The sequence below is a fragment of the Neophocaena asiaeorientalis genome, unplaced genomic scaffold (assembly GCF_003031525.2).
Source record: "Neophocaena asiaeorientalis asiaeorientalis breed wild unplaced genomic scaffold, Neophocaena_asiaeorientalis_V1.1 scaffold388, whole genome shotgun sequence".
Lineage (NCBI taxonomy): Eukaryota > Metazoa > Chordata > Mammalia > Artiodactyla > Phocoenidae > Neophocaena > Neophocaena asiaeorientalis.
The window spans coordinates 2935846-2962834 of NW_020172738.1; the positions used below are offsets into that span (position 1 = coordinate 2935846).

At 41.1% G+C, this 26989-nt stretch overlaps 1 protein-coding gene across 1 annotated transcript in view; it reads left to right on the forward strand.

The window, feature by feature from the left end:
* The window catches only part of DNER (delta/notch like EGF repeat containing), a 247215-nt gene that overhangs the window by 152248 nt on the left and 67978 nt on the right, over positions 1-26989 (forward strand). The window contains exons 8-9 of the mRNA XM_024740527.1: positions 312-425; positions 26649-26873. Of these exons, the coding sequence (XP_024596295.1) occupies positions 312-425; positions 26649-26873 (339 nt within the window). The remainder of the gene's footprint in view (positions 1-311; positions 426-26648; positions 26874-26989) is intronic.

The window sequence follows — 26989 nt, forward strand, 5'->3', positions numbered from 1 at the left end:
ATGTGGAATCGTCCCGGACCAGGGCTCGAACCCGTGTTCCCTGCATTGGCAGGTGGATTCTTAATCACTGCACCACCAGGGAAGTCCTGCAATAAAGATTTTTGCAAAGCAAATGACTTTTGAACTATGATTCTAAATGGCTCTGATTGTTTCTTGTTGTAAAACCAAATTAGATCAAGGATTGCCTGGGAGACTAGTTTAATGATGCTGCCTTGGTTGGATGGGTACCAGTTGACTCCATCAATTCGTGGGATGGTTCATCAGAGTTTTGGGACAAAATATTTTATAAATGTCTGTCTTGTTTTGTTTAGGTTATACTGGAGAGCTTTGCCAATCCAAGATTGACTATTGTATCCTAGACCCATGCAGAAATGGAGCAACCTGCATTTCTAATCTCAGTGGATTCACCTGCCAGTGTCCAGAAGGTAAACATTATTACCCCAGGAATAACGTACGTTTTCCATTTTAAATCATACATTAATTTGATGACCTTGTACTTCAATTTTCTGAAAAATCTCTACTCAAGAGAACTTCCTATTTTGTTCCATTTATAAAACAATATATAAGATGGTACTTTCCTTTTAAGCTCTGTGCTAGAATAGCTTGGAAATTATGTCTGAATATTAGACATAATCTTAAAATTTCTGCAATTTTCATTTATACATTGAAAATGAATAACGATAATAAAATGGAATTTCTTTCTAATGGCAAATTTCACTTGTTAAGATTCCTATTTTTTAAACCATGCATTTGGTTTACGTTAAAAAATTTTCAACATAAAGTTTACCTGTTTTTGTCTTTACATCAACTTTATAACATCTTGGAGACTTCTAGTCCCCTGGAAAGCCACATCTTTAGAGCTACGTTTAATTAAAAAATAGTTGTACTGTTTTCAGTTTCACCTTGAAGAAGCAGGCAGATAATCCCAGCTATGGAACTGGTGTTCAAGGAATGATTTTGTACTTGGAGGAAGTTTTCTTCCCATTTCTGCTTGGAGGGATGTTATGGAAGGGATTGCTTTAAACCTTTAATACTGTAAGAATAACATGATATTAGAGGTGTTTTTTTCCCCCTAAAATAATCAGGAGCATGTGAGCTCCTGATCCACAGAAGTGACCTTGACAACTGCATAGAGTAGGCTGACATCCTATGAAGAGATTAAATGTAGCGTCTGCGTGTATAAGGAAACATCTCTTTACTCAGAATAACCTGAACTGCCCCTGGCTGAGAGGCTGGAGTGGGGCAGTGGTACAGATCGGTGTTGATAAAAGGCCACCGACCTCCTGGGTAACCCGAGGGCTCAGGGTTGCCAGGGGCGGCAGCCACTGTCGACAGTGCCTCATATCCTTCCATATTTTGAACACTGAACAGTGCAATGGGTAAGGAAGTGAATTCTGTGTCCCAGCTTCTGCTCCCCTGGGCAGAGGCAGGAACGAGTGGCTGTGGCTCTTTCGGTTATCCCCAAGCTGTGTGTGCTTGTGACGGATGTGGTTACCATGATGATGGAGTTATATGTGCTGGACCATCTCCACTCTTCACTTGAGTGTCTTAAGCAAATGGGAAAACTGGAAACGTTGGCAGGCGGATGACTGAGTCAGCGGCACCAATTGTCACCCAATGCACAGAGCGCTGGGCAGTTTCTTACACCTTTGCCACACCCTGGGTTAGTCGTTTGCCATCTAACTGGTCGTAGGCTGTGCTTAGAGTCAAGGGCGGGCTTCAGGGTCAGCGGTTGATTGACTGCTGACAAATCATTAATTCCCCAACCCCATCCGATCCTCCTTTCCCTTTTCTAGTGAATATGTGTGATGAGGACCCTGCTTCCCTCACAGGGACATTTTGGGATCGAATGGGACTTTGGGGAGAGGTCTTTGAAAGCTCCAAAGTGCTTTATTATCATAGTTCTGATTGCTGCCAGGAAGTTCAGATGCCAGCCCAGAGACTCTGAGAGGTAGTGACTTGCACAAAGTCACACTGGTAGTAAAGGATGACCCTTGAACCAGAGCCCAGGAATTCTGTGCTCACTCATGCTCCATTTTCTAGTTTATAAAGATTTGCCAAGCACATCCTACATGCCAGGCACTGAGCTGGGTTCTGGGCCCTAGGGTTGGCAAAGCTGAAAGGGCCCCTCCCATGGTGCAGACACAGGTAAGTCCATAGTTACAAGCAGGAATCAGTGCCTTGAAGACGCACAAGGATCTGCTTAGCTTTGGGGACCCGGGAGAGATGCCCACGTGTGGAGACCCTGAATGACGAGAAGGAGGAGGCTGGCGCAGTTGAGGGCATCACCAAGGAGCAGAGGGAAAGGGGAAGAAAGTGGGTGGCGACAGCTGAGTCCTCAGGGCTTTGCAGGGCTTTGTGCGTGGTGTTGGGGCACGTCATATTCAACCCAGACGGGAGGCCAGAGGCTTAGGTTTGAAGCCCGTTTGGCCTCTTGCTCACCAGCTCTGTGCCTGGGCAAGCGATTTCATACTTCTCTGTGTCTCAGTTTTTTAATCTGTAAAATTGGGACAGTGATAACGCCCACTTCCTGGGGCCCCTGAGGATGGAATGAGAAGATGCTTAGGTAAAGTTGCTTATAGCACAGTGCCTGGGTAAGTGCTCAGTAAGTATTAGGCACCTTATGGCTGTTTTCCTAATAATGATTATTACTATTAAACCACTGAAAAATGTAAACAGGAATTTGACATTTTTCCTGTGGAGCAGTGTGGAATGTGGGTTGGAGAGAGACAAGACTGGGAGTAAGCAGAAGAGTTTGTGGGACTGTTGTAGAAATCTGGGAAATCGATGTTGACTGCTAGGAAGGGAAGGTAGAATTTGAAAAGGAGAGAAGCTGATGGATTTGGGAGAACTTGGCAGGGAAAATGGAGGGGCCTGGAGATGGATGGGATATGGAGGGGGAGGGAGAGTGACAGGGCAAGTCTGCGGCTTCTCTTACTTTACGGTTGGTTGTGCCATTCATGGAGAGAAAGAAACATGGAGGAAAAGTGTTCTATTTTGGACATGTTGAGTGTGACATTCAAGTGGAGATGGCAGCTGGGCAGTTGCTGTGAGTCTGGAAGTGAGTGGAGATGTCTGGGCTAAGTCTATACACAGAGACCTTGGTCTATAGATAGTCATTTAAACCTGGCCATCAGTAGGGTTGTCTAGAGACCTTCTCCTTTATCCAGTAGCCTATCAGTTCCTCCATGTTGTCTTGATAAAGCCTAGAGAAAATGTGATTATCTAGAATTGAAATGATGGAGATGAATTTCCCAGCAAGTCTTCACAGGAAGACTTTCATCCGGAGGTTTACCTTCACTGGAGACTGACCAGGGAAAGTGGCTTCAGTTATAAAATGGAAGGATTCATTGCGATGTTTTGAAGCCTCCCAGCAGCCAGCATTTTAAAAGCAGCCCCTCCCACTGACCTGTTCTTAGGGTGCTTTTTGTAGAAACTAATATTTACAGAGCACCTTGCACTTAGAAAAAGCCTGCATCTCCAGGAGTTTTCTCTTTTCAGCCACGCTGTGAAAACAAGTTTGAAAGCGTTTCAAGTCCACACAGTGTTCTAAAGTTCAGAGCCAGCACTTGACCCTTGCCTGCCTCCTTTTCTTTCTTTTTCTTCCCCCCCACCCCCCGCAGTGATTAACATTTTGGCATGTTTGCTTTGTATTTACATATATAGTTTTTTTTTTTTGCGGTATGCGGGCCTCTCACTGTTGTGGCCTCTTCCGTTGCAGAGCACAGGCTCTGGACGCGCAGGCTCAGCGGCCCCGGCTCACGGGCCCAGCCGCTCCGCCGCACGTGGGATCTTCCCGGACCGGGGCACAAACCCGTGTCCCCTGCATCGGCAGGTGGACTCTCAACCACTGCGCCACCAGGGAAGCCCCTATAGTTTGTTTTTTTGCAAAGTAATTTGAAAGTAAATTATAGGCATCATCACATTTCATCCCAAAATAAATCAGTTTAAGAACAGAATAAATCAGAATAAGAACATTCTCCTTGATATCTACAGTACCACACCAAAGAAAATAAGTAATTATTTCCTAATATTATTTGCTCTCTGCCCCATTTTCACTTGCTCCTTTGCATGTTTGTGTGGATTCTATCTTCCCTGTTTCCCTGTGATATTCTTTGAGGGTGGGAAATGTATTTTATTCATCTCTCTCTTACTAACTCTCATTATACTATCATGGAGCTTTTAGTTCCATATTTTATGTTAGTAGGAGGTTAATAAATATTTGTATATTAATTTATTTTAAAAGTCAACACTTAGAAGTCCCTCACACTATGCTTAGTAACTCATTAGAAGGTTACAATACTATGAAGCAAATTATATTAATATTTCCATTGAACAGATTGAGAAACTGAGGCATGAGAGGGTAAATAACTTGCCTGAGATCAAATAGCTAGAAATTGAAACCCAGGTAACTTAGCACTAACATTCTTAACCCTTGGCCTATACCATCTCTTAATATATTCTTTAAAGTAAATTTTATTTTGTTTATTTTAAGAGATGGTCTTTGTAACCATAGTCATGAGTAAAATAAATTCAGTTTGTTGGGTTTTAAAACTTTTAAATGTCACTGCTTAAAAATCTTAAGCCTGGAAAAAGCTAGAAAAATTATTTTTTTCCTTTCTTTTTTTTGTAAGTGCAGTGAAATCCCTTTACAATAATCTCTCCCAGTCCAGAAAGCTATTAAAACTGGTTTTCCCTCTGGACAGGGCTTTCAACACTGCTCATTCACATCCTTGCTCTTTTCTGTCCTTTTAATCTTCATCCTATTTCCTTCAAGGAGCCTTTTCCATCTGATTCTGGGCTGAGTCCTTAGAGGTTACATTTTTTACTGAGGACCCATCTCTTTTTAACCTCTCTCCAAAAGTTCAAGGTCGGGGAGGCCTGAGAGACAGCTTGTACAGTAATTATCACATGAGTTCTCCTTCTGGAAGGTATTTGCTCTTCTATACTTACATTTTTATCCTTCATCAATGAGCCCTGTCTTTTTTTGAATTTCGACTTAATTTTTTAGCTAGGTCCATATTTGAAAAGTGCAGTTTCAGATTCTGGTTAGAGTGGGGTTGTTAAGAAACAAAAGTAAACTTGTCATGAGTGTTTTCTTATTTTTAAGTTATTTTAAACAACAAAGGTAAATAATTGGGAGCTGGGTTTATTGCCTCTGTATATATTCTTTACGTTGATATTGTCTTTATGTTTGGTTTAGAACTTTGAGGTCCTTAAATTTTGAACTAAATGCATTTTTACTCTGAGGAGGACTAATTATAAATACTTACCATCACCGCTTATTGGTATTTAAATATATGAGTATTTTTGAACACACAAATAAGTAAAATCTGTGTATTACTGTCTAGCCATCATCTTTGCTTCAGCATCTCATTTAAAATTTTTTTCCTTAGAAAAACAAAGTAGAACAAAGAATAAAAAGAAAACAGTGGTGATAAAAACATTCAGCAGTAAAGCACATTTGTCGGCCCTGCCTGTGTGACCATTTGCATCGTGCTGGCACGTCTCATAGAATCTAATGACCTTCCTGGCATCCACCTATTAGAGAAGGCATATGGTAACCAGAGACAAAGGGAGCATAGGGGGCTTCATGACTATTTTGAGGAAATATCATTTGATCACACGTATCTTAAAAACCTTGAATGTAAAAACTTTTTCTGGTGTGACACCCTTGGCTAGGATTACAGATAAATATAATTTGGATGAACTGCTGTTGCATTACAATTATGACGGCAAGTATTGCAACCGGGTAGAGGACTCGTGTTCAATCCTCTCACTCTTAGAATGCAATGTTGAATCCACTGTCAGACATGCAGGTATTTAAAAAAATTTTTTTTTAATTTTAATGAAGTTTAGTTGATTTACAGTGTGTTAATTTCTGCTGTACAGTAAAGTGATTCAGTTATTCATATATATATACACACATATATGTATATATACATATATATATATATACACGCATACATTCTTTTTCATATTCTTTTCCATTATGGTTTATAACAGGATATCAAATATAGTTCCCTATGCTACACAGTAGGACCTTGTTGTTTATCCATTCTATATATACTAGTTTGCATCTGCTAATCACAAACTCTCAATCCATCCCTTCTCCACCCCCCTCCCCCTTGGCAACCACAAGTCTGTTCTCTGTGTCTGTGAGTCTGTTTCTGTTTTGTAGATAAATTCATTTGTATCATATTTTAGATTCCACATGTGAGTGATATCATATGTTATTTGTCTTTCTTTTTCTGACTTATTTCACTTAGTATGATAATCTCTAGGTCCATCCATGTTGCCGCACATGGCATTATTTCATTCTTTTTTTATGGCTGAGCAGTATTCCATTGTATATATGTACCACATCTTGTTAACCCATTCATCTGTCAACGGACATTTAGGTTGTTTCCGTGTCTTGGCTACTAAATAGTGCTGCATTGAACATAGGGGTGCATGTATCTTTTTGAATTATAGCTTTGTCCGGATATATGCCCCGGAGTGGGATTGCTGAATCATATGGTAGCTCTATTTTTAATTTGTTGAGGAACCTCCATACTGTTTTCCATAGTGGCTGCACTAGTTTACATTCCCACCAACAGTGTAGGAGGGTCCCCTTTTCTCTGCACCCTTTCCAGAATTGTTATTTGTAGACTTTTTAACGATGGCCGTTCTGACTGGTGTGAGATGGTACCTCATTGTAGTTCTGATTTGCATTTCTCTAATAATTAGAGATGTTGAACATCTTTTCATGTGCATGTTGGCCATCTGTACAGACATGCAGATCTTGTAACTTGGAAACTCCGTTGCCAAGTGTGGACAGCTGGTGTCCTTCTGTGGCCTGGAGCTCAGGAGACCTGAGTCTGGGCTTGATGACAAGTGGGAGAGTGGAGTGGTTATGAATGTGGGTTTTTTGGGTCACACTGCTTGGGTTTGAAGTCTGGACCCACTTCTTTTACAGCTTTTTGCTTCTCTGAGGCTCATTTTCCTCATTTAGAAAAGGAGAACGATAGTAGCTTACCCTTTATCAGTTGATATGAAGAACAGAAAAAACCCTAAAAACCCTTAGCCCTGTGCTTGGCAAATAGTAAGTGTTGAACAAATGTTAGGTGTGATGATGATGGTGATGGTGATGGTGATGATAACGATGACGGTGATGGTGGTGATGACTATAGTCCTATCACCTTGGGGGGGTCATGTCTTTTTTTTTTTTTTTTTTTTTTTTTTTGCGGTACGTGGGCCTCTCACTGTTGTGGCCTCTCCCGTTACGGAGCACAGGCTCCAGACGCGCAGGCTCACGGGCCCAGCCACTCCACGGCATGTGGGATCTTCCCGGACCGGGGCACAAACCCGTGTCCCCTGCATCGGCAGGTGGACTCCCAACCACTGCGCCACCAGGGAAGCCCCATGTCTTTTTTATCTCTTCCAGCCATGCTTCCTTGTTGTAAAAGGGTTCACTATATTACCTTTAAGTGTCCCTGCTCCTAATCCCTTACTGAATCAATAAATCCATCTTGTTGTTTCAAGCAATGTTTGTAGAGAAAAGTTTCATAATCTCTAAGGAAGGCCTGAGTCTAAAACTTAATGTTGGCCTGAAGGCCCTGTAGGTTAAATCCCATTGCAACATGCTCCAAGGGTTTAACCAAACTATATTTGTTTATCTACATTTTATAGCCTTGAGAAATCTAGCCATATAAGTTCTTTTGTCCAACTCAAATGTCAGGGTAATACCTTTCATCTTAAAGGGATTTATAGGCAATAGCCACACATGTCATAAAAATTATCTCTGAGATAATGTGTATTGTTCAGAAACTGGCATGTTACCCAATAAGGATTTAGGAGTTATATAGTTCTGGGATTTGGTTGTTTTCTCCAGTATCCTGGTATGTAGGATTTGGTAAAAGTACTGTCTTAGGATCATATAAAACTGCGTGTATTTATTTAAGAAATGTGCAACATGTCCTCATAAAAGCCCCAAATAAAATACTGTTCTTATTCTTTTAAAATTTGGCATTATCCCTAAATCACCACTTCATTTAGGAATCATAACAGCTGAGATCCTTGGAGTTCCAAGTGGTATATAGTTTCATCTTTTGGAAACAAAGCAGGTTATTAAGACTTACTAAGTGTGAGTAAAATTTTATTTCTGTGTTTGGTGCACGCTGATTAATTTTTGATTTATGGCTAAGTTCATGTTTCCTTTTTGTTCTTTCTCTTTTCTTTTTTCCACGTAGCGCAGTTTCTCTGAGATCGTTTCAAAACACTGCAAGGAATTTTGTTTGTCTGCTTCTCCCATTAGCAGTGGGGACCAGCTGTACTCATTTTAGTGAGTGATGGGTCCTGTTCCTCACTTTTATCTCTCCTTCCCCTCTGGGAACTGTTCTGATGCTCGGTTTAGTGGTGGCAGATGGCGGTTGGAAGTTACAGTGTGACGAGTGAATGAAGAAGTAAATGATGATAACTTGGTGCTTTTCTTTGTAAGAAGAGGTAGGCTATACCTAAACAGGTCACCACAAATTCTGATTTCTTAAGGTGTGTGTCTAGACATGCCCATAAAGATTATTCAGCATTATTTCAGGTGAACACCTTGAACTTCAACTCCTTCTCTCTTGTGGCTAATCATCGTAACCACACAGCAGCAGCAGTAATAATAACAGTTGTGATGACATTGGCCACTTGTTGAGTGCCTGCTCTGTGTTAAGCACTGTGTTTGGCACTTGAGGTTATTATTCAACAAAACATAGCAGCTCCCAGCTGGGGCTCGAGCAGACTTGAGTTTGAATCTCTTTGATCTCTTAGCACGTGGTGACCTTGGGCAAGTAAACTGAAATTCCCTATACCTTATTTTCTGCATTTCTAGAGGGTGGGTGGTATTAATATCTACCCAGTGAACTGTTATAAGAACTAAATGAGTATACAGTACACAGAAAGTGCCTAGCGATGAATACGAATGCCGCTATTTAATCCCCGCGACTGCTGTAACAGGGCAGATCCCGAGGCTCTAGGTCTTGGTGGACCCAAGGCACAAGCTCGGCTTTGTCTGGTTCTGGAGTCCGTGTTCTCTCTGCTGCACCAGGCTCCTTCTCTGATCAGGTTCTGCCTTGTGTGAGAGCTCTTTGGGTGCATGTCTGCATTTTCTCATGGGACTGTAGACTCCCTCAAGGCAGTGATGCTCAACTTCTTCTGTATCCATGGAGCACCTAGCACTAGAGTACCTGTGAGCCATGTTGAATGCATGAGTAAGTAAATAGCTGGAAACAGTTGCAGCAGTATCATTTTATGTGGGAGGAAACTGTAGCCCAGGTGGATTAACCAGTGTTCACTGCTGTAACCAGGTGACCCTTACTGGTTAGGTTCATTGCAAACTTAGTAATAGCAGCGGTGAGGCGAGGGTTTTGATCTCATCCTTTCAGTGCCCCATTCGTGTATGGTTTAGGGGTCACCCAGAGACACGAGAAGAGTTCAGATAAAGACTTTGGGGGTCCCCTTCTCTGGTTCTCTTCTTCCCCAGGACCTCCTCACTCCTCATGGGGTGACTGTCCTGGGATCCTTCCCGGGGTTCCTTTGGACAGAAAGAGCAGGTTTGATGCTAGTGTCTTGGTCTCCCTGGGCCATAGTTCCAGCTGAGAATGCCTGCAGGGTGGGCTCCCCAGACATGGAACTCAGCCCATGCTGTTTGCTGCTTCCATATTTGGACTCCTCTTCAAAACTTGCCTGCTTTTTTTTGTTCACCTTCAGAGTCATGAGGTAGGTGTAGGGTTTTTTGGTCTGGAGTTTAGAGTTATTTGTGGGACAGTCTGTTCAAAGCTTACTTTTCCATATCAGAAGCAGAATGTCCATATAATTGTTCTTAAAAGCAACAAAGATGCTTTGCAATAGAAACACAAATACCCTAGAAATAAACGGAATTTTTATTTTTTCTTGCAGCAGATTTTATCTCCTTATACATTCCCCAACTCTATACCATAATAGTCGGAGGAGGCTAGAGTGAAATTTTTGTCTAACTTGGACCAAAATACCACACGATACAGTCCAGGGTCTGATTCTGAACTATTCAGATCTAGGCTCTGACTCCTACAGCATATTAAAGTGGGACTGACAGAGAGACCGAGGCCTGAGAGAAATTGAACAAATAAAGCTGGGAAAGTAAAAGGATGCTTGTTTATGACTTTATCATATTCTATTTTTGATTCGGTAAACTTTTCTTCGACTCTGCTTTTCCAATCTAGTTCTCATTTCATGTGACCTAATATATTGCGAAAAGGCAGCTGAAGAAAGATACTTAGGCTTCTCCTTCTTAATAGAACCCCTTTCTGCAGGTATTTTCCCACTGTTCTTCTTTTATTTTTTATTCTTATTTTTGTTGGGGTGTAGTTGTTTTACAGTGTTGTGTTAGTTTCTGCTGTACAGTGAAGTAGAGCTCCCTGTGCTAGACAGCAGGTTCTTATTAGTTATCTATTTTTTACATATTAGTGTATATATGTCAATCTCAATCTCCGAATTCATCCTCCCCCCGCTTCCCCCTGTGGTGTCCATACGTTTGTTCTCTACATCTTTGTCTCTATTTCTGCCTTGCAAACAGGTTCATCTGTACCATTTTCCTAGATTCCACATATATGCGTTAATATACGATACTTGCTTTTTCTCTTTCTGACTTACTGCACTCTGTATGACAGTTTCTAGGTCCATCGAGGTCTCTACCAATGACCCAGTTTCATTCCTTTTTATGACTGAGTAATATTCCATTGTGTGTGTGTATACACACACACACACCACATCTTTATCCATTCATCTGTCGATGGACATTTAAGTTCAGCCACTATGGAGAACAGTATGGAGGTTCCTTAGAAAACTAAAAATAGAATTACCATTTGACCCAGCATTCCCACTATTGGGTATATACCCAGAGAAAACCATAAGTCAAAAAGACACATGCACCCCAGCGTTCATCGCAGCACTAATTACAATAGCCAGGTCATGGACGCAACTGAAATGTTGTTTTAAATTGACCCAATTATATTTTATTGTAATTTCTATGAAGAATTTGCCATTTTTAGAGTCCCTTCCTCATTTTCAACTCCTAACTATTCTACACTTAGCAATACTTCTGGTCACTATGATCCAGGGCCTTCCCATGGGATGATCTACTCACCGCTGGTCATCGTCACTGCGTTCGACTATGACTCTCTTTTCTGTTACAGCCCAGGACTTTATATAACATTTTAACGTAATTTTTATCATTTTTTTCTTGATTATCAAAGGAATCTATGCTCAGATAAGCTCAAAGAAAAAAAACCCCTACAATTCTATCCTTAAAAGAGATCATTTTAAGTTTTAGGTGAACATCTTTGAAATCTTTTTAACGCACGTTTTAGAAAACTGAAATTGGATCTCACTGTGCATTCTCTTTTGTAATGATTTTCTAAAAGTGAACACTGTGTTTCAAATAATCTTATATTGTTAATTATTTTTCTAAAGGGTGGTTATTAATGGCTGTGTTTTATTCCATCATATGAATGTGGCATTATGTACTTAAAAGACTTAATCATTCACATGCCGTTTATTGATTACCTGTCTTGTGGCAGCTAATCACAAGGGCTCCAGGAGTGAATAAGACAGATGGGGCTTTAGCTCTTGGTGCTTATGGAATAGCGGGTATGAAGATCTGACCAAGGCTCTGATAGAGCTGTGTTGGGGTGATTGGGTGGTTGAGAAGAGGGAAGCCTCACTGAGACTGGGGCCTGGGAGGAAAGTCAGGAAGTGCTCCAAGGATGCTGATGTTTCAACCAAGACCCGAAGGAGAAGCAGCAGCAAGGTGAATCGGTGAGGGCTGCGGGCAGAGGAGAGATCCTCCCAGGAAGAGAGAACCAACCGCATGAGGCAGGGGAGAGGGAGGGTGGCATATGTGAGGAACAAAAAGACGTTCTGCAGAGCTGTGACACAGAATGTGATGGAAGGACAGTAAAGGCTGGAGACAGCGTAGGAGCCAGCTCAGGTGGGCCTTTAAACACCATGATGACGTGATTGGGCGTCACCTGAGAGTAACTTCAGGAATAGTCTTAGCCCAGGAAGGGCAGAACTTTAACATTCGGGAGGGATTACTGTGGCTGAAGTGAGAAGAAGGGACCAGAGGAGTTCGAGAATCAGAGAAACCTGTTAGGAATCTCTTGTAATTTAGGTGAACTGCATAGTGGAATGAGTTAGAGTGGTACCATGGAGACAGAGGGACATGGCAGATTGGCTGTGAGAGGAGGAGTGGGGCCAGGCAGAGCAAGCCAGCTTTCAGAAGGTGCAGGCACCTTCTTGTATGGGGGTGCTCTTGGGTAGTGAGCAGCTTCGAGAGGGGAGGATAAGACATGAGCACAAGAAGCCCATGGAAGAGTCAGAGGGAATTGTGAAATTGTCAAATGAAAAATGAACCTGAGCATGGGGGAGAGAACCGGGCTGGAAAGGTCAGTTCAGGGGGTTTCTACTTATAGGTCTTAATTCCAGCCACAGCCATGTGTGAGACCCCCCCAGGAAAGAACACGGAGGGGAAGAGAAGAGGGGCCGGGACAGAATGAGGAACGTCAGCTTCTAAGAATCACTGAGGAAGTGGAGTCTGCCAAAGGGACATTTATTCATTTTTGATTTTTTGCTTTTTGCTGTTTTTTATCTGCTACAGAGAACTTTTCATACACGTGTTTTTTATGCGTTTGTTCATCTAGTTCTGTGGGACAAACTTGAACTAGAACTAGAACTACTTGTTTAAAGGGCTTACAAAGTTGTATTTAACTTTTACAAACCCAGAAACCTTGTGGTCCAGGTGCAGAGATGAGACTCAGTTGAAGAAATACCAGTCAGTTAGAAAACACTGAACGATGCTTATCTTTTATTTGCAGTCTTTGAGAATTCTAAAAGAAGCCAATTACATCTAACTCCTAAATATGCTTGTGAAAGCTTTTCTTGTTCTACCGCATTTCTTCAGACCACAGCTGTTCCTCTATGTCTGTCTTTCATTCCCCTTATTCTTTTTTTTTTTTTTTTTGCGGTACGCGGGCCTCTCACTGCTGTGGCCTCTCCCGCTGCGGAGCAGGCTCTGGACGCGCAGGCTCAGCGGCCATGGCTCACGGGCCCAGCTGCGATCTTCCCAGACCAGGGCAGGAACCCATGTTCCCTGCATCGGCAGGCGGACTCTCAACCACTGTGCCACCAGGGAAGCCCTTTTCCCCTTACTCTTATCATACATTCATGTTTTTAAATTATTATTATATGTTTATTAGGAGAATTGGCTAGGTTAGGTGATAGCCTTTTGTTTTCCATACAAGATAATTTTTAGAGCATGTCTGTATCCATTAAAAATCTTGATTTTAAAGTTAACAGACAATCCAATTCAAATAGGCTAGTGAAAAAAAAAGAGAGTGCATTGGCTCATGTAACAAATATGCAGGATGAACTCAAGATGGCTTGATCCAGGGGCTCAGTATCATCAAGCCTGAGTTTTTATCTCTCCAACAATCTTATCTCTCCTTTCCTGTGTTGGATCCATTGTCAGAATGGCTGGAGCAGAGTTTGTCTTCTCCCAATAAATCAAAAGCCGTGAGGCTGACTTGGATTGTTTTGAATTGAGACATTTGCCCAGCCCTGAACCAATGCGGCCATGGTATGGAATACTTTGGCAAGCCAGGCTTTAGACACAAAGTCACCCTTGGAGCTGGCATTTGGGGTCCATTTCATCCGAAGTATAAGGACTGAAAGAGGCATGTTGGTTTAAAAAAAGAGGAAAATTGGTGCACAGTTGTCAAAATAAATGATAATGGAATTTGGGGGGTTAAAAGTAGTAAATAAATACTGTAGCAGTAGAGTGCTATCATACCACATGCAAAGATTAAATCTGTCTTGGTTGGGAGAAAAAATAGTTATGAAACTTCGTAATAGTGTATGCATTTCCCTCCTCATGACCAAATAGAAAGCAACACTGTGGCTACCAGCCAAGAAAAAAACTGTGTAAAGGAAAGGTGGATCCTCCTTAAAAAATCCTGACGGCAGGCCACACCTCAGGCCAATTAAGTTAGTAGCTCCAGAGGTGGGAACCAGGCACTGAATTTTTAAAAACTCTCCAGGTGGTTTCAGTGCAGCTGGGGTTGAGAGCCACTTGCTTGAAGAGCAGAGTTACAGAGTTCCCTCAGGGATTAATTACTCGGAGCAGCCCAAGAAAGTTTCTGTAAAGCCTTCTATGCCAACAGAAGCCTTGACATCCACAAGAAAGGGGATAATGGCCCTATGCCTGGTATGGTCTCGACATTGGCAAACCTAGCAACAGGGCCTAGCACCCCTTTGATTTTCTTTGTGTGGAAGTGGAAACTAGGTGTTTCTACACATCAGCCCATTTAAAATTCATGAAAATGAGTGTTATTTTTTAAAAAAGCAGATGAAGAAACTGAGGCTAAAAATTCGTTAAGTCCTTGGAGAGGGACAGACTTGTGTTGAATTTCAATTCTGTCACTTACCAGATGGCTTTGGTCAAGTTACTTAACCCTTCTGGGTCTCAGTTTCATACTATGTAAAACATAATGCCTATCTCATGGACTTGCTGGGTAATATATGGTGGGTATTCAGGACCTGTGTCTCCCTTGCATGTCCCATTTCTTAGCTCCTATCTTTTTTTTTTTTTTAATTTTTCTCCAGACTTAGAATTTCCATGAGTTGAGACATCAAGATCCTTCTTACGTGTGGAAGGCAATCCTCTGACTCTCTTACAGGGAAATGTTCCTGTTTTTCATGTCAGAGAGAATGGTTACATCATTTGCCCAAGATTCCCAGCCTCTTGGGTTCTTCTAGGTTCCAGCTCTGTCTGGACTCATTGAAAGCTTCCTGGCTTCTCTTTCTGATTCATTCTTGTCTCCTGCAGTCTATTCTCCACACAATAGCCAAAGTAATCCTTCTCAAATGGAAAGTCCATGTTTTCACTCCCCATCTCTCAAACCTTGGTGATCTGCCATCGAAAATGTGGTCCAGGGCTTCCCTGGTGGCGCAGTGGTGAGAGTCCGCCTGCCGATGCAGGGGACACGGGTTCATGCCCCGGTCCGGGAAGATCCCACATGCTGCAGAGCGGCTGGGCCCGTGAGCCATGGCCGCTGAGCCTGCGCGTCCAGAGCCTGTGCTCCGCAACGGGAGAGGCCACAACAGTGAGAGGCCCGCGTACCGCAAAAAAAAAAAAAAATGTGGTCCAGGGCCCACACATCCCTGGTTGCCTCTCCAGCATCATTTCTTGCTCCTCTTTGCCGGTGGCTTGTTGTTCTTAAAACACACCAATTACTTGAGAATTGTCCTGCAAGGGGCGCCATTCACCTCTGGACACAACTTGCTCCTTGGGCATTTGCACCTGCTGGAACCCTTCCTCCTGGCTTGAATGTGGCTCATGCCCTCTGGTCATTTAGGTCTCCCTAACTACACTATTTAAGATGACCCCCATTATTCTCTGCCCCTTACCTGCTTCAGTACCATGTAGCACTAGCTAATGATATATATTTACTTATCTTTCTATTTGTTTTTCTCACCAGAATATAAGGTCTTGAGCAGTGCCTGGTACATGGTTGTTCTCAATTAGTACAGGTTAGATGAATGAATGCCCAAAGGAAATCGCAGAACCTTCTGACTAAACCTCTAAATTTCCATTGTTAATAGCCAATTATTTTTGCCCATATAATTCATCTACTTTAAATAATTTTCATCTCTTCTGCCTTCTCTCTATTTAGGCTGAACTGGGGAAACATTCATTTAACATTCCTCTATTTCCTAGTTACTTTTCATTTTCCTGTCTTAGATCTAGATTTGTCTTTCTATTCTCCTAAAGAGAAAGTCCTTCCAGTGGTTTTTACTCTCTCAAATGGCTTTTCTTAAAAATTAAAAGTCACAATTTATATGTAATCGCCTTGGGCCTTTAATGTCTGATGTTTTTGTAACTGCTTTTCCTAGATATTCCCCCTTTTCCTCCTTATCTTACATAACTGTCTGCTTTCTTAGAACCAGAACAAATGTGGTTCCAATTAAGTTTTCCATAAACATCAGCCAGAACCTCTTCTCTGATTCTAATATCATTCCTCGTCCTTCTCTGCCCAGCCAAATCTTGGGCTTTTCTTTGAAGCCCAGCACAAAACCCAACTCTCCCACGAGGTTTTCCTGGCCTGCCCCACCCCGGTAATAAGCCATCTTTCTTTGGAATCACTGCCACTCTAGAGCCTGTGCTGCACACACTGATCCCATGTTGACAGCCTGGGCCGGTCCCTCCAACCTCATACCACACTGGAATCGTTCAGTAAAATGTTTGCAGAAAGAAAAAAAAAAGGCCTCAAGTTGTTCCTTCATCGTCCTAAATGTGCCCTTCTGGTCTCTTCAGTTAGAGAATAAGTTTTTTGAGAGTCAAAGCTCTTCTTTATCTTTGCTTCCCTTTGCAGTTCATCAAGCCCCTTAGATGAACTACATTGTCGACCTTCATCTTGATTCAGTGATTATTCATTTATACCTCTGTCATTAAAATAACAATTGACCAATCATCTTTTTCATATTTCCTCATTGTAACTCCCCAAACCTAAAACATATTTATCAATCCTGTTTTACTCATTACCCTAGTGTGTAATAAATCTGTTAGAGTGTGTCCTCTGTCACTCATCCATTCGTTTGTCCGTCTATTGCATAAATATTTACAGCGTGGCCACTATGCTGGGTGCTGGGGCTCAAGGTTGAGAGGAGCTAGCATGGCTCCTTCCCCGGGAAGTCCGTGGTCCTGTGGGCTGGGAGACAGGCGATAGGAAATCCACAACTACGTCACTGCAAATTCAAGGAAGTGCTATGAAGGTAGTGAGCAGGACACTGTGATACACAATAAGAAAGGGATACCTAGAATGGGGTGATCAGAAAAGTCCTGTCTGTCTTAACGTTGAAGCCGAGAACCAAAAGGAGCCAGTTGTGAAGCAGTTAGGAGCAGCAGTGTCCAGGCCATGTTGCAAGGCTCTGCATGGGGAGTAGCTTGTCTTCTGGGGAACTGAATGGAGGCCAGTGGGCTGGCTCCTAGAGAGAGAGGGGCCAGAGTGGTCAGCTGAGTCCTAGCCCGCAGGACTTGATGCTTGTGGGAGGGAGGTCAAATTTTATTCTAAGAGCAATTGGATGCCATGATAATATTTACATTTTAAGTAAATTATGCTCATTGCTATTTGGAGAATTGGTCATAGGGGTAAGATAGAACAGGGAATCTCATCACAGGAAACTATTATAATAGGTGAGGAGAGAAATAATTGTAACTTTGGCAGTGCAGATGAAATGTTCAGGTTCATGGAAGGAATACTTTATTCCATATTTCCCTTATTAATATTGCAGAAACTTCTGACCTCTCAGTAGCTTTCTACATAGAGTGACTTTATTGTCTTGTAATTTAAAATCTTCTGGAAATGTTTTCTTTTGGTTTTAAATATCTGATTTCTATAACGTGTATGTATATTTCAAGGGTGTTGATTTTTTTCTGTACATAATAAATGTTGAGCAGGCATATTCATATAAATACTGGTTCAAATACAAAATTTGAAGCAACAGTCAACTAGCTAAATCATAGTATTTTCATTAGCCTCTCATTGCTTAGATTTCTTTTGCAGTTCTGTTTGATTTTCCAATTTAATCCTTAAATCTTTCATCCTTTTCTAAACTTTCTTCTTGTTGCATTGGGTTGTTTTAAGTCTCTTTTTTTTTTTTTTTTGCGGTACGCGGGCCTCTCACTGCTGTGGCCTCTCCCGTTGCGGAGCACTGGCTCCGGACGCGCAGGCTCAGCGGCCATGGCTCACGGGCCCAGCTGCTCCGCGGCATGTGGGATCTTCCCGGACCGGGGCACGAACCCGTGTCCCCTGCATCGACAGGCAGACTCTCAACCACTGCGCCACCAGGGAAGCCCAAGTCTCTTTGAAGTTACTTCCTTGTGTTTGAAATAGAGGTTTTCTCTGGAGCTACTGTGTTTTCCTTCCAATATTTCCTGATGTCCATCATGTGAGGTTCGTATGGTTTGAAATAAACTATTCCAAACAAGAAGTCTCACCATCTTCAGCATCCTCTCTGCACCTTTAGGTTAACGTCATCAAATAGTTGTTCATTTTCTATTCTTCAAGTAGGATTGTAAATCCAGATATACTAGTCCATTAGCATCCAGTAATTTACTAATCTTTTAGCTCAGAGACGTTACTATTATTATTTTTATTACTTATATTACAGTATTCCACAAAGCTGTATTTCATGTGTTCTCCTATATAGAGTTCTTCATGTTTTGGAGTTTGAATGTATCCAGGAACATAGCTGATCCCAAGAATGTTAAATTTTGTTTTTCACCCCTCTTGCCTTTGCTACCGTAACTAATTTGGTTTGCATATTCTGCAAGAGGAATTTTCAGAAATATTTACCTTAAGAGATTATTGAAAGACTGACCAAAGTTCTTAAAGAGTTATGCTAATAAAAAGAGAAACTTTACCAAAGGCTATCTAAAATAATTGCTTTTAGACTTGTAACATTATTCAGGAACAGGAAAATGCATAAAAGTTCCTACTATTGGAGATGGAGTTTAAAGCTGTTTATCTGTAATGTGTGTCTGTGTGTATGTGTTGAGAGAGAGAGGATGGAGGGAGAGGCAGAGGAGGAAATAGAGTGAATGAGAATCTTGGTTCATTTTTAGAATGTTTCTTGGAAAGATGAAATATGTTCTGGCTGAATCTCAGCTATAGATGATCCAAGGCCATTTCTACCGTGTGGTGTAAAACATCTTTCTACCAGCGCTCTCAGAACTGCCCTGCACCCTGAAAATTCAGTGCACAGCTGCATTTTATACCAGTCTTTGTCGTAGCCTTGGGTCATCAACTTCCATATTTTTATACAGAGAAATCGGATTCATATACCACTATATCTGCGTTTGGGATCACTTCCAAAGGTACTTATATTTATATATCTAGATATTGAATATACAACGTTTCTTATCTGGGCTGCAGTTTAACTTTTGAAACTACATTCACTCAGTATTCAGGCTTTCTGTGATCAGTATCATGTTTACAAGCTAGTTTCAAAAATTTCAAAAAATTACACATTAATGCCCCTGTAGCATGCACTGTAGCAAGGACCATAAACTAGTCAACATCTGGCCTGGATCAACACATTGGAAGGCCATGCTTGCGTTGGTTGGCATCGTGGCTCTAAATTTGATATTTGGATGATTTTAAAGATGACTTTTGATTTTATAAGGAGTTGGTAAGTAAGGTGGTATGCGATATGTTTACTCCTTAGGATTCAAGATTTATCCTTGTATTTCAAAAATATCTTCCATGTGATATTGGAAATACTGAGAACTAGTCAGGTTCAGGACATTTCAAATGCATTGCGTTCAAAATTCATCACTCCGTTTTCTAAAGCTGCCTTAAATTTGAGAATTCAGGACACCAATGGCTCTATTCTGGCCCTAATTTCTTATGCTAGCATAGCACCTTCAACTTTTCAAGTGCTTTTATGCAAACTCTTATGCAAGGAAGCCTAACATGGGGCTCAAGAGCACAGATGTGGTTTCAGATAGATCTTACTTTGAAATTGCTTTTCCCACTTACTGAGTGTCCCTGGGGGACTAGTTCCCTAATATAAAGTCTCTAAGCCGTCTTCTGTAGAAGTGGATAGTAGTAGACCCCAGTTGATTCAGTGGTTGTGATAAATAAAAGATGGATACCATTTGCTTCCCGTAGTACCTGGAATATAATAAGAATTCAACGTGTACTGTTACTATGAGCACCGCAATTCCTCTCTTTCTCTCTGCCAGCACAACTATAACTACTTGATATATACAGCCATTCCGTAATCTCCATTCTTAACAAATGAGGAAGCTAAGACGTACAAGAGCTAGTTACTTGATTGTGCTGATATGGTTTATCAATCAGAATTTGATTTATTGAATTGCAGACAGTAAACACCCCAGTAATCATGATTTGATTACTATAGCCTTATACTAAGTTTTGAAGTCAGCTAGTGTAAATTCTCCAGATCTGTCCTTTTTTTTTTTTTTTCTATATTGTTTTGGGTGTTCTAGGTCCCTTGCATGTTGATATAAATTATAGAGTCACCTTGTTAATTTGTACAAAAGGAAGCCAGCTGAGATTTTGATCGGTATTGCAGTGAATCGAGTTGCATCTTAATAATATTGAGCCTTCTAATTCATGAATATGGTATAGCTCTTCATTTATTGGGTGTTTTTCATTTCTCTAAGCAGTGTTTTGTAGTTTTCAGTGTAGAGGACTTACATAGCTATTGTTAAATTTATTCCTAAGTATTTTATGCTTTTTAATAATATGGTAAGTGCTGTTTAAATTTTCAAAAATGTATGGTCACGTACTACTAGAGAGTAGAAATATAATTTATTTTTTGTATATTGACTTTGTATCCTGGTATTCTGCTAAGTTTACTACAGCCCAGATATCAAGTATTACAGCTAAGAGTAATGGTCTGGAGCTTGGATTTGGGAGTCAGACTGCCTGGGTTCAAATCCTATTGCTACCATTTTCTAGCTGTGTAACCTTGGTCAAGTTGCTTGATCTGTCTCTGTGTCTGTTTCTCCATCTGAAAAGGAAATGATAGTACTTAGCTCGTAGAACTGATGCCAGGACTAAATGAGTTAATATAGTTGAAACTCTTGGAACAGTGCCTGGTATGTACAGGTGTTAGCCATTAATAAACAGTTTCAACAGACTGTCCTTTTGAGCCTGTACAGAAAGGCTGTCACGGATGCTTCTGCTCGTCCCCTCCTCCCTCAGCTGTTTGCTCTAGGACCCCACCTCCACGCATCAGCCTCACCGGATGGCCCAATAACTGTGTGTGTGTTTAGAGAAAAGTGCGTGAGCACCTCTGATTCCAGGACACTCGCTCTTAGATGTACTCAGGACTCCACCATGAAGGATTCATGCAAATGTGAAATTTGACTGTGTTCCAGAGATTGGCTGACAGGCCAGCTTCTTTCCAGTTTCCCTAACCACAAACTCTGGACACAGGCAACTTGGAATTTCCCCAGAAGCACTGCTCAAAGGAAGGAGAATCCAACATTTATTGAGTTCCACATACAGTTTTATTTGATCCTACACATCAGGGGTCATCCCCATGTTATAGGTAAGGAAATTAAAGCACAAAATGATTAAGTACCTTGCTCAAGGTCATACACTAGTAAGAAGATTCAAGCTTGGGTTTCCTGGCCCTGAATTCTTTGGGTTATGAAAGTTTGTTCTTTTCTCTCTTAGGAAGGTCATTTAAGAGGTGGCTGAAGAAGATGTGAGTCACTTAGAAAACAATGTTATATGAGTAAGAGGATAACAATTGCTTAGGTGATAGAAGGAAATAGAGAATTTGCTGATCAAAGTAACAGTGTCTTGGTCAGCTCAAACTTCCATAAAAAAATACTACTGACTGGGTGGCTTGAACAACAGACATTTATTTGTCACAGTTATGGAGGCTGGGAAGTCTGAGATAAGGCTGCCAGCATGGTCGGGTTCTAGTGAGGGCTCTCTTCCTCACTTGCAGTTGGCTGCCTTCTTGCTGTGTCCTTAGTGGCAGAAAGAGGAAGCTCTGGTGTGTCTTCTTCTTACAAGGTCACTAATTCCATCATGGGGGTTCCACCCTCATCTAATCCTAATTACCCCCCAAAGACCCCACCTCCTAATGCCATCACATTTTGGGGTAGGACTTCAACATATTAATTTTGAGGGGACACAAACATTTAGTCCATAACAAATAGTATTTTGAAAATTGGCTCAGCATTTAATCTGTGAATCCCCTTTCTAATGTTCATTAATAATCTTGTGAGCTAGGAAAATTATCCCATAATCACCCTATATCACATGCATCTCCATAAAGTGTATTGAGATACACCTTGAATTCATTTTTGCTTTGTCATCATCCTTTATAACAGAATGGCATTTTATATTACATTATATATTTTTAGACTGGATAATATGTCAAAGGTGTCTTCTCTCTTCAGTATATACTGAGGTATATTAGGATTCTCTGAAAATATAAATATTATTTGCATCTCATCTTGTTTTCCTATTTTCTTGAAATGGTAAGAAAAGGGAAATTTTAATAGTAATAAAATGCAGGATTCCTGATTCAACAGCAGTGAACCTTTTAGATATTCAACAAGGATTTATTGATTCCTTCTTTAGTTAAAGTTTCTTCTAGTACATAATCAATTCCTCTTTCAAGTCTTTTACATAAAGCAGAGCAAAACAACAGTTTCCTTCTGGCCCACATTACTATTTAGATGTAGTGCTGTGTCTCCTATTACATTGTATCAGTTAGCTTTTGCTGCATAACAAACCACCTCAAAACTTCGTGGTAAAAACAACAATCATTTATTTAGCTCATGATTGTTGTGGGTTGGCAATTTGGGCTGTATTTCAGCCGGTCACAGGCCAGATTGCTTGGTGGCTATCTGGTCTTGGGTGGCCTCACTGGACTGGCTTGCTTTGATTCATGAGGTCTCTTGTCTTCTAGCGGGCTATCTTGGGCCAGCTCACCTGGCTTCTAGGCAGAGTTCGGTGACATTTTTGACAACTCCCTTTTTGATGTTCTCTTTTCCATTGTTTTCAGTGACACCTTCCTCTCCTGGTTTTCCTCTTATCTTTCTTAAAACTTAACCATCCATTTGTCTGTCCATCCACCTATCCATCTGTCTGTCTGTTCCTCCCCTGGGAATCATAAGCCTCCCCGGGGAATCTCCTCCTGTATTTTCCATTGCAGTTGGTAACAACACCACCAACATTGTTTCCTAATCTGGGAATCACACTGCAATTATTGCTACTTCTTATTAAACAGTGACTATTTGCCAGTCACTGTACCAAATGTTTGCCATAGATCTTTACATTTAGGCTTCATAAAAGCCATATGTTGTAGGCATTACTGTCTCCACTCCATGAAACAGATGAGGGTGATTGAGTACTTGCCCACGGTCCCACAGTTTAGTGCACAGAGATGGTTTTTGAACCCAGTTCCTTTTGGCTCCAAAGCCCGTGCTTCACATTAAGTCACACCGAGAAACCACATAAACAGGGCCCTCAGATATGTTTTATTTACCAGAGAAATGACTTATCAACATTTTAAAATAGTAAGGGTTCAAACAAGAATCTGGATTTCAGATATTTCTTGAAAATTTAGAAGATCTGGTAACTGGCCTCACATTCAGATGGCAGCAGCTGGCTGCAGGGGGGTGGTGGCCACCCCCTTTGGAAGGCCATGAGTTTTCCAGTTTGCCACAGTCCCTGCCACTCCCTACTGCCTTACAGTTGGCCCGCTTCCTTCATCAACATGGTCTGCTGGACTCCTGCTGGCATTTGAGTTGTTGACTCCTGTTACATTGTATCCCTAGGCCCTGCCCGCTCTTCGGTTCTTCTACCATCCAGTTGGTCCCTGAACTAACAATGTTATGTTACTTGTAAAATAATTGTCCAATCTGCCTCACATTCTTTATCCCTATTGCTACAAATTGGTCCTTATGACCTCTCACTTCAGTTACTCTAGTAAACACCTGGTTTCCTCTTTCCAGTCTCAGACTCCACTAATACACTCTCCATGTTGCTTGCAATTAAGCATATCAAAACCACGCAAATAGTTGACGTCCAGTGACCTTAGAATGAAGTGCAATCTCCTTAGTGTGGCATGTAAGGTGTTCATGATGCGGCCTCTGACCAGTGCCCTCATTCATGCTTGCTTTCCATCTCCTCTTGGCCTCATTGAAATATTGGCTCTCCCCAGAGTCATGATCCTTCACATCTCCTCACCTTTTTATCCACCATTCTTTCAACTTGGAGTATTCTATGTGGATCATATTAATATTTGTAACCGAGTATATCAACGTGAATGTAGAGTGATTACTTTCCTAAAATTCATTTTTCCTTTATTTTGACTTGATTGGTAAGTCTCTTATTTTTTCTTTCACCAATATCCAAGCAGAATAGAAACACAGGGGCTTCCCTGGTGGAGCAGTGGTTAAGAATCTGCCTGCTAATGCAGGGGACGTGGGTACGAGCCCTGGTCCGGGAAGATCCCATATGCCGCGGAGCAACTAAGCCCGTGAGCCACAACTACTGAGCCCATGCGCCACAACTACTGAGCCTGCGCATCTGGAGCCTGTGCTCTGCAACAATAGAGGCCGCGACAGTGAGAGGCCTGCGCACCGCGATGAAGAGTGGCCCCCACTTGCCGCAACAAGAGAAAGCCCTTGCACAGAAACGAAGACCCAACACAGCCCAAAAAAAAAAAAAAAAAAAAAAAAGAATAGAAACACAAGTCCTTGTTATGTTTACACATCATAACATTTTCTTAATTGGGCGTTATTGACTTCTCTTCTGTGCAGTATAGTGGAGAATTAAGAGCTTGGGCCTTGTATCCTAGCTCTGCCACCCACGAGCTAAGTAGACTTGAACTGGATACCTCACATTTCTCTGTCATCATCCTCTCATCTGTAAAATGGGGCTACTAATAGTTCTTGTATCATGCAGTTACCCCAGGGCTAAATGAAATAATGCACGTGAAGGCTTAGAACGGTCTGGTGCATCTCAGCCCCTAGTGGATGTCTGCTGTTGCTTTTATTATTACCATTTTTCTTTCATTCATTCATTCATTCATTCAGCATTAGACCGGGGAACTGTTCTAGGAATTTTGATATATGTCATTTTAGAACCCATAACAACTTTATGAAGAAAATAATTTCAGCCCTGTTTTTGGGGTGAGGTAGTAGAAGATGAGAGAGGTCAGGACTTGCCTTGGTTGTTCAGTTTGTCATAGGGTGAAATGTGTTTAAGTATGTTCTTTTCATTCAGAGTGAAATGGAATACATCACATGAAGGATGGAGTTACATACCACTCTTGGCTGCAAAGGGACTCTTTGGAGAATTCAAGTGTTATTAAAACTGATTGTGTGGTACATTTTTAGTATGATATTTAAAATGTCAGAGCTACAGAGAAGTTTATAAGATGTTGAATAACATTGCATTTTTAAAAAAATTTTCTATTTCTGTACAGAAAATTATCAAATTGATTATGACAATTTATGAGTGATGCTTTAGATAAAGTCTGGGAACTATTTTTGTTTGTTTTATATATTCACTGTGTCCTGAACAACAAAAATTAACAATATTGCTGAGAGTTCTGTGTGAAGATGGTTAACATAAATTTAAATCTAGATACGAAAAGCGAAGTAGAATATTGGAATAAGAACTGTATATGAGAAAAATTATTTAAATTTGTTTCTAAAACTTGAATAGTCTTCATTTAATTTTCAAACTGCTCTTAAAATATTAAAAGAATAGGTTTTACCAAAGTATTGTTAAACACTTACTTGGACACACAGACCTATAGATTCACGTATATATGTCTGTACAATTAAAACAAATTTTTAATTGAAGTATAGTTGATTTACAATGTTGTGTTAGTTTCTGGCGTACAGCAAAATGATTTAGTTATATATATATTTCAGACTCTTTTCTATTGTAGTTCATTACAAGATATGTAATATGGTTCCCTGTGCTATACAGTAAGAGTATGTATGATTTTTTAAATTGAGGAATACTGAAACGCATACACAAAACAAAATAAAAATCAGCTGCACAAGAAGTACGTTTAAAATTTTTAAAAATTAAACCCTTATTGAGGTACCATTTACATAGCATAAATTGCATGCATTTTAAGAGTACAATTCGGTGCTTTTTAGTAAATATACAGCATTGTGCAGCCATCACCACAATTCACAATCCAATATTAGGACATTACGTCGACCCTAGCAGACCCTTCATGCCCATTTTTGGTCAATTTCTCTTTCCACGGCAGCCCCAGGCATCTACTTATCTATTCTCTATATCTATAGATTTACTTTTTCTGGACATTCCTTATAAATGGAATTATACAATATATGATCTTTTGTATTTGGCTTCTTTCACTTAGCATATGTTTTTTAGGTTCATCCATGTTGGAGCACATGTCAGAACTTAATTCCTTTTTGTTGCCAAATAGTATTGCATTGCATGACTACACCACGGTTCGTTTTTCATTACAATAACCACATTTTTGAAAAGCATGTATTAAAGAAACTGCTAACAGTAGGTACTTCTAGAGAAGGGAGTGAGGGACAAAGGGAGAAAGATGGGAGAAAGATTTTGTCATTGTTCACTATTTTATATGGGTTTTCGTTTTTAAATTCAGGATTATATCTTTATCTATTAAAACAAAATAAGGAATAAATTCCCCCAGCAATGTGTATTAAATAAGAGGTGAAATCCCTCCACTGACCCCAATCCCACCTTCCTGAATCACCATTAATTTATTTTTGGCATCTTTCTAGTCTATACATACACACATGCACATGTATACATATAAATATATGTATGTCCCTGTACATCTGTACATCTAAGCAAGCGTATGTGTTGTATTTCAACCAAAATGGAAGCACAGGGCTTCATAATTTAACCCCTGGTTACCAAAGCTAAGTAAACCCACCTTGTTGGGTTGTGCATTAATCAATTCACAGTGGAGAAGAGTTAAGAACAGCAGCCCCAGTTTCTTGGTTATTAAGTGTAATGCAGTTTAACTTTTTTACCCCTCCCCGCTTCTGCATCTTCCCACAGGCTACCTGGGCTCTGCCTGTGAGGAGAAGGTGGACCCCTGCGCCTCGGGGCCCTGCCAGAACAACGGGACCTGCTACGCCGAGGGGCTGCACTTCGGCTGCAGCTGCAGTGCGGGCTTCACGGGCCCAGCCTGCGCGCAGCTCGTGGACTTCTGTGCGCTCAGCCCCTGCGCCCATGGCACGTGCCGCAGCGTGGGCACCAGCTATAAATGCCTCTGTGACCCAGGTGGGTACGATGCATGGACCGGAAGTCCTTTCTTTCCCCAATCTCAAAGCCTTTTAACTTTTGCATCTGAGCACAGGTTGGCCCGCTGTATGGGTTTACCTGTCTAAGTGAACCCC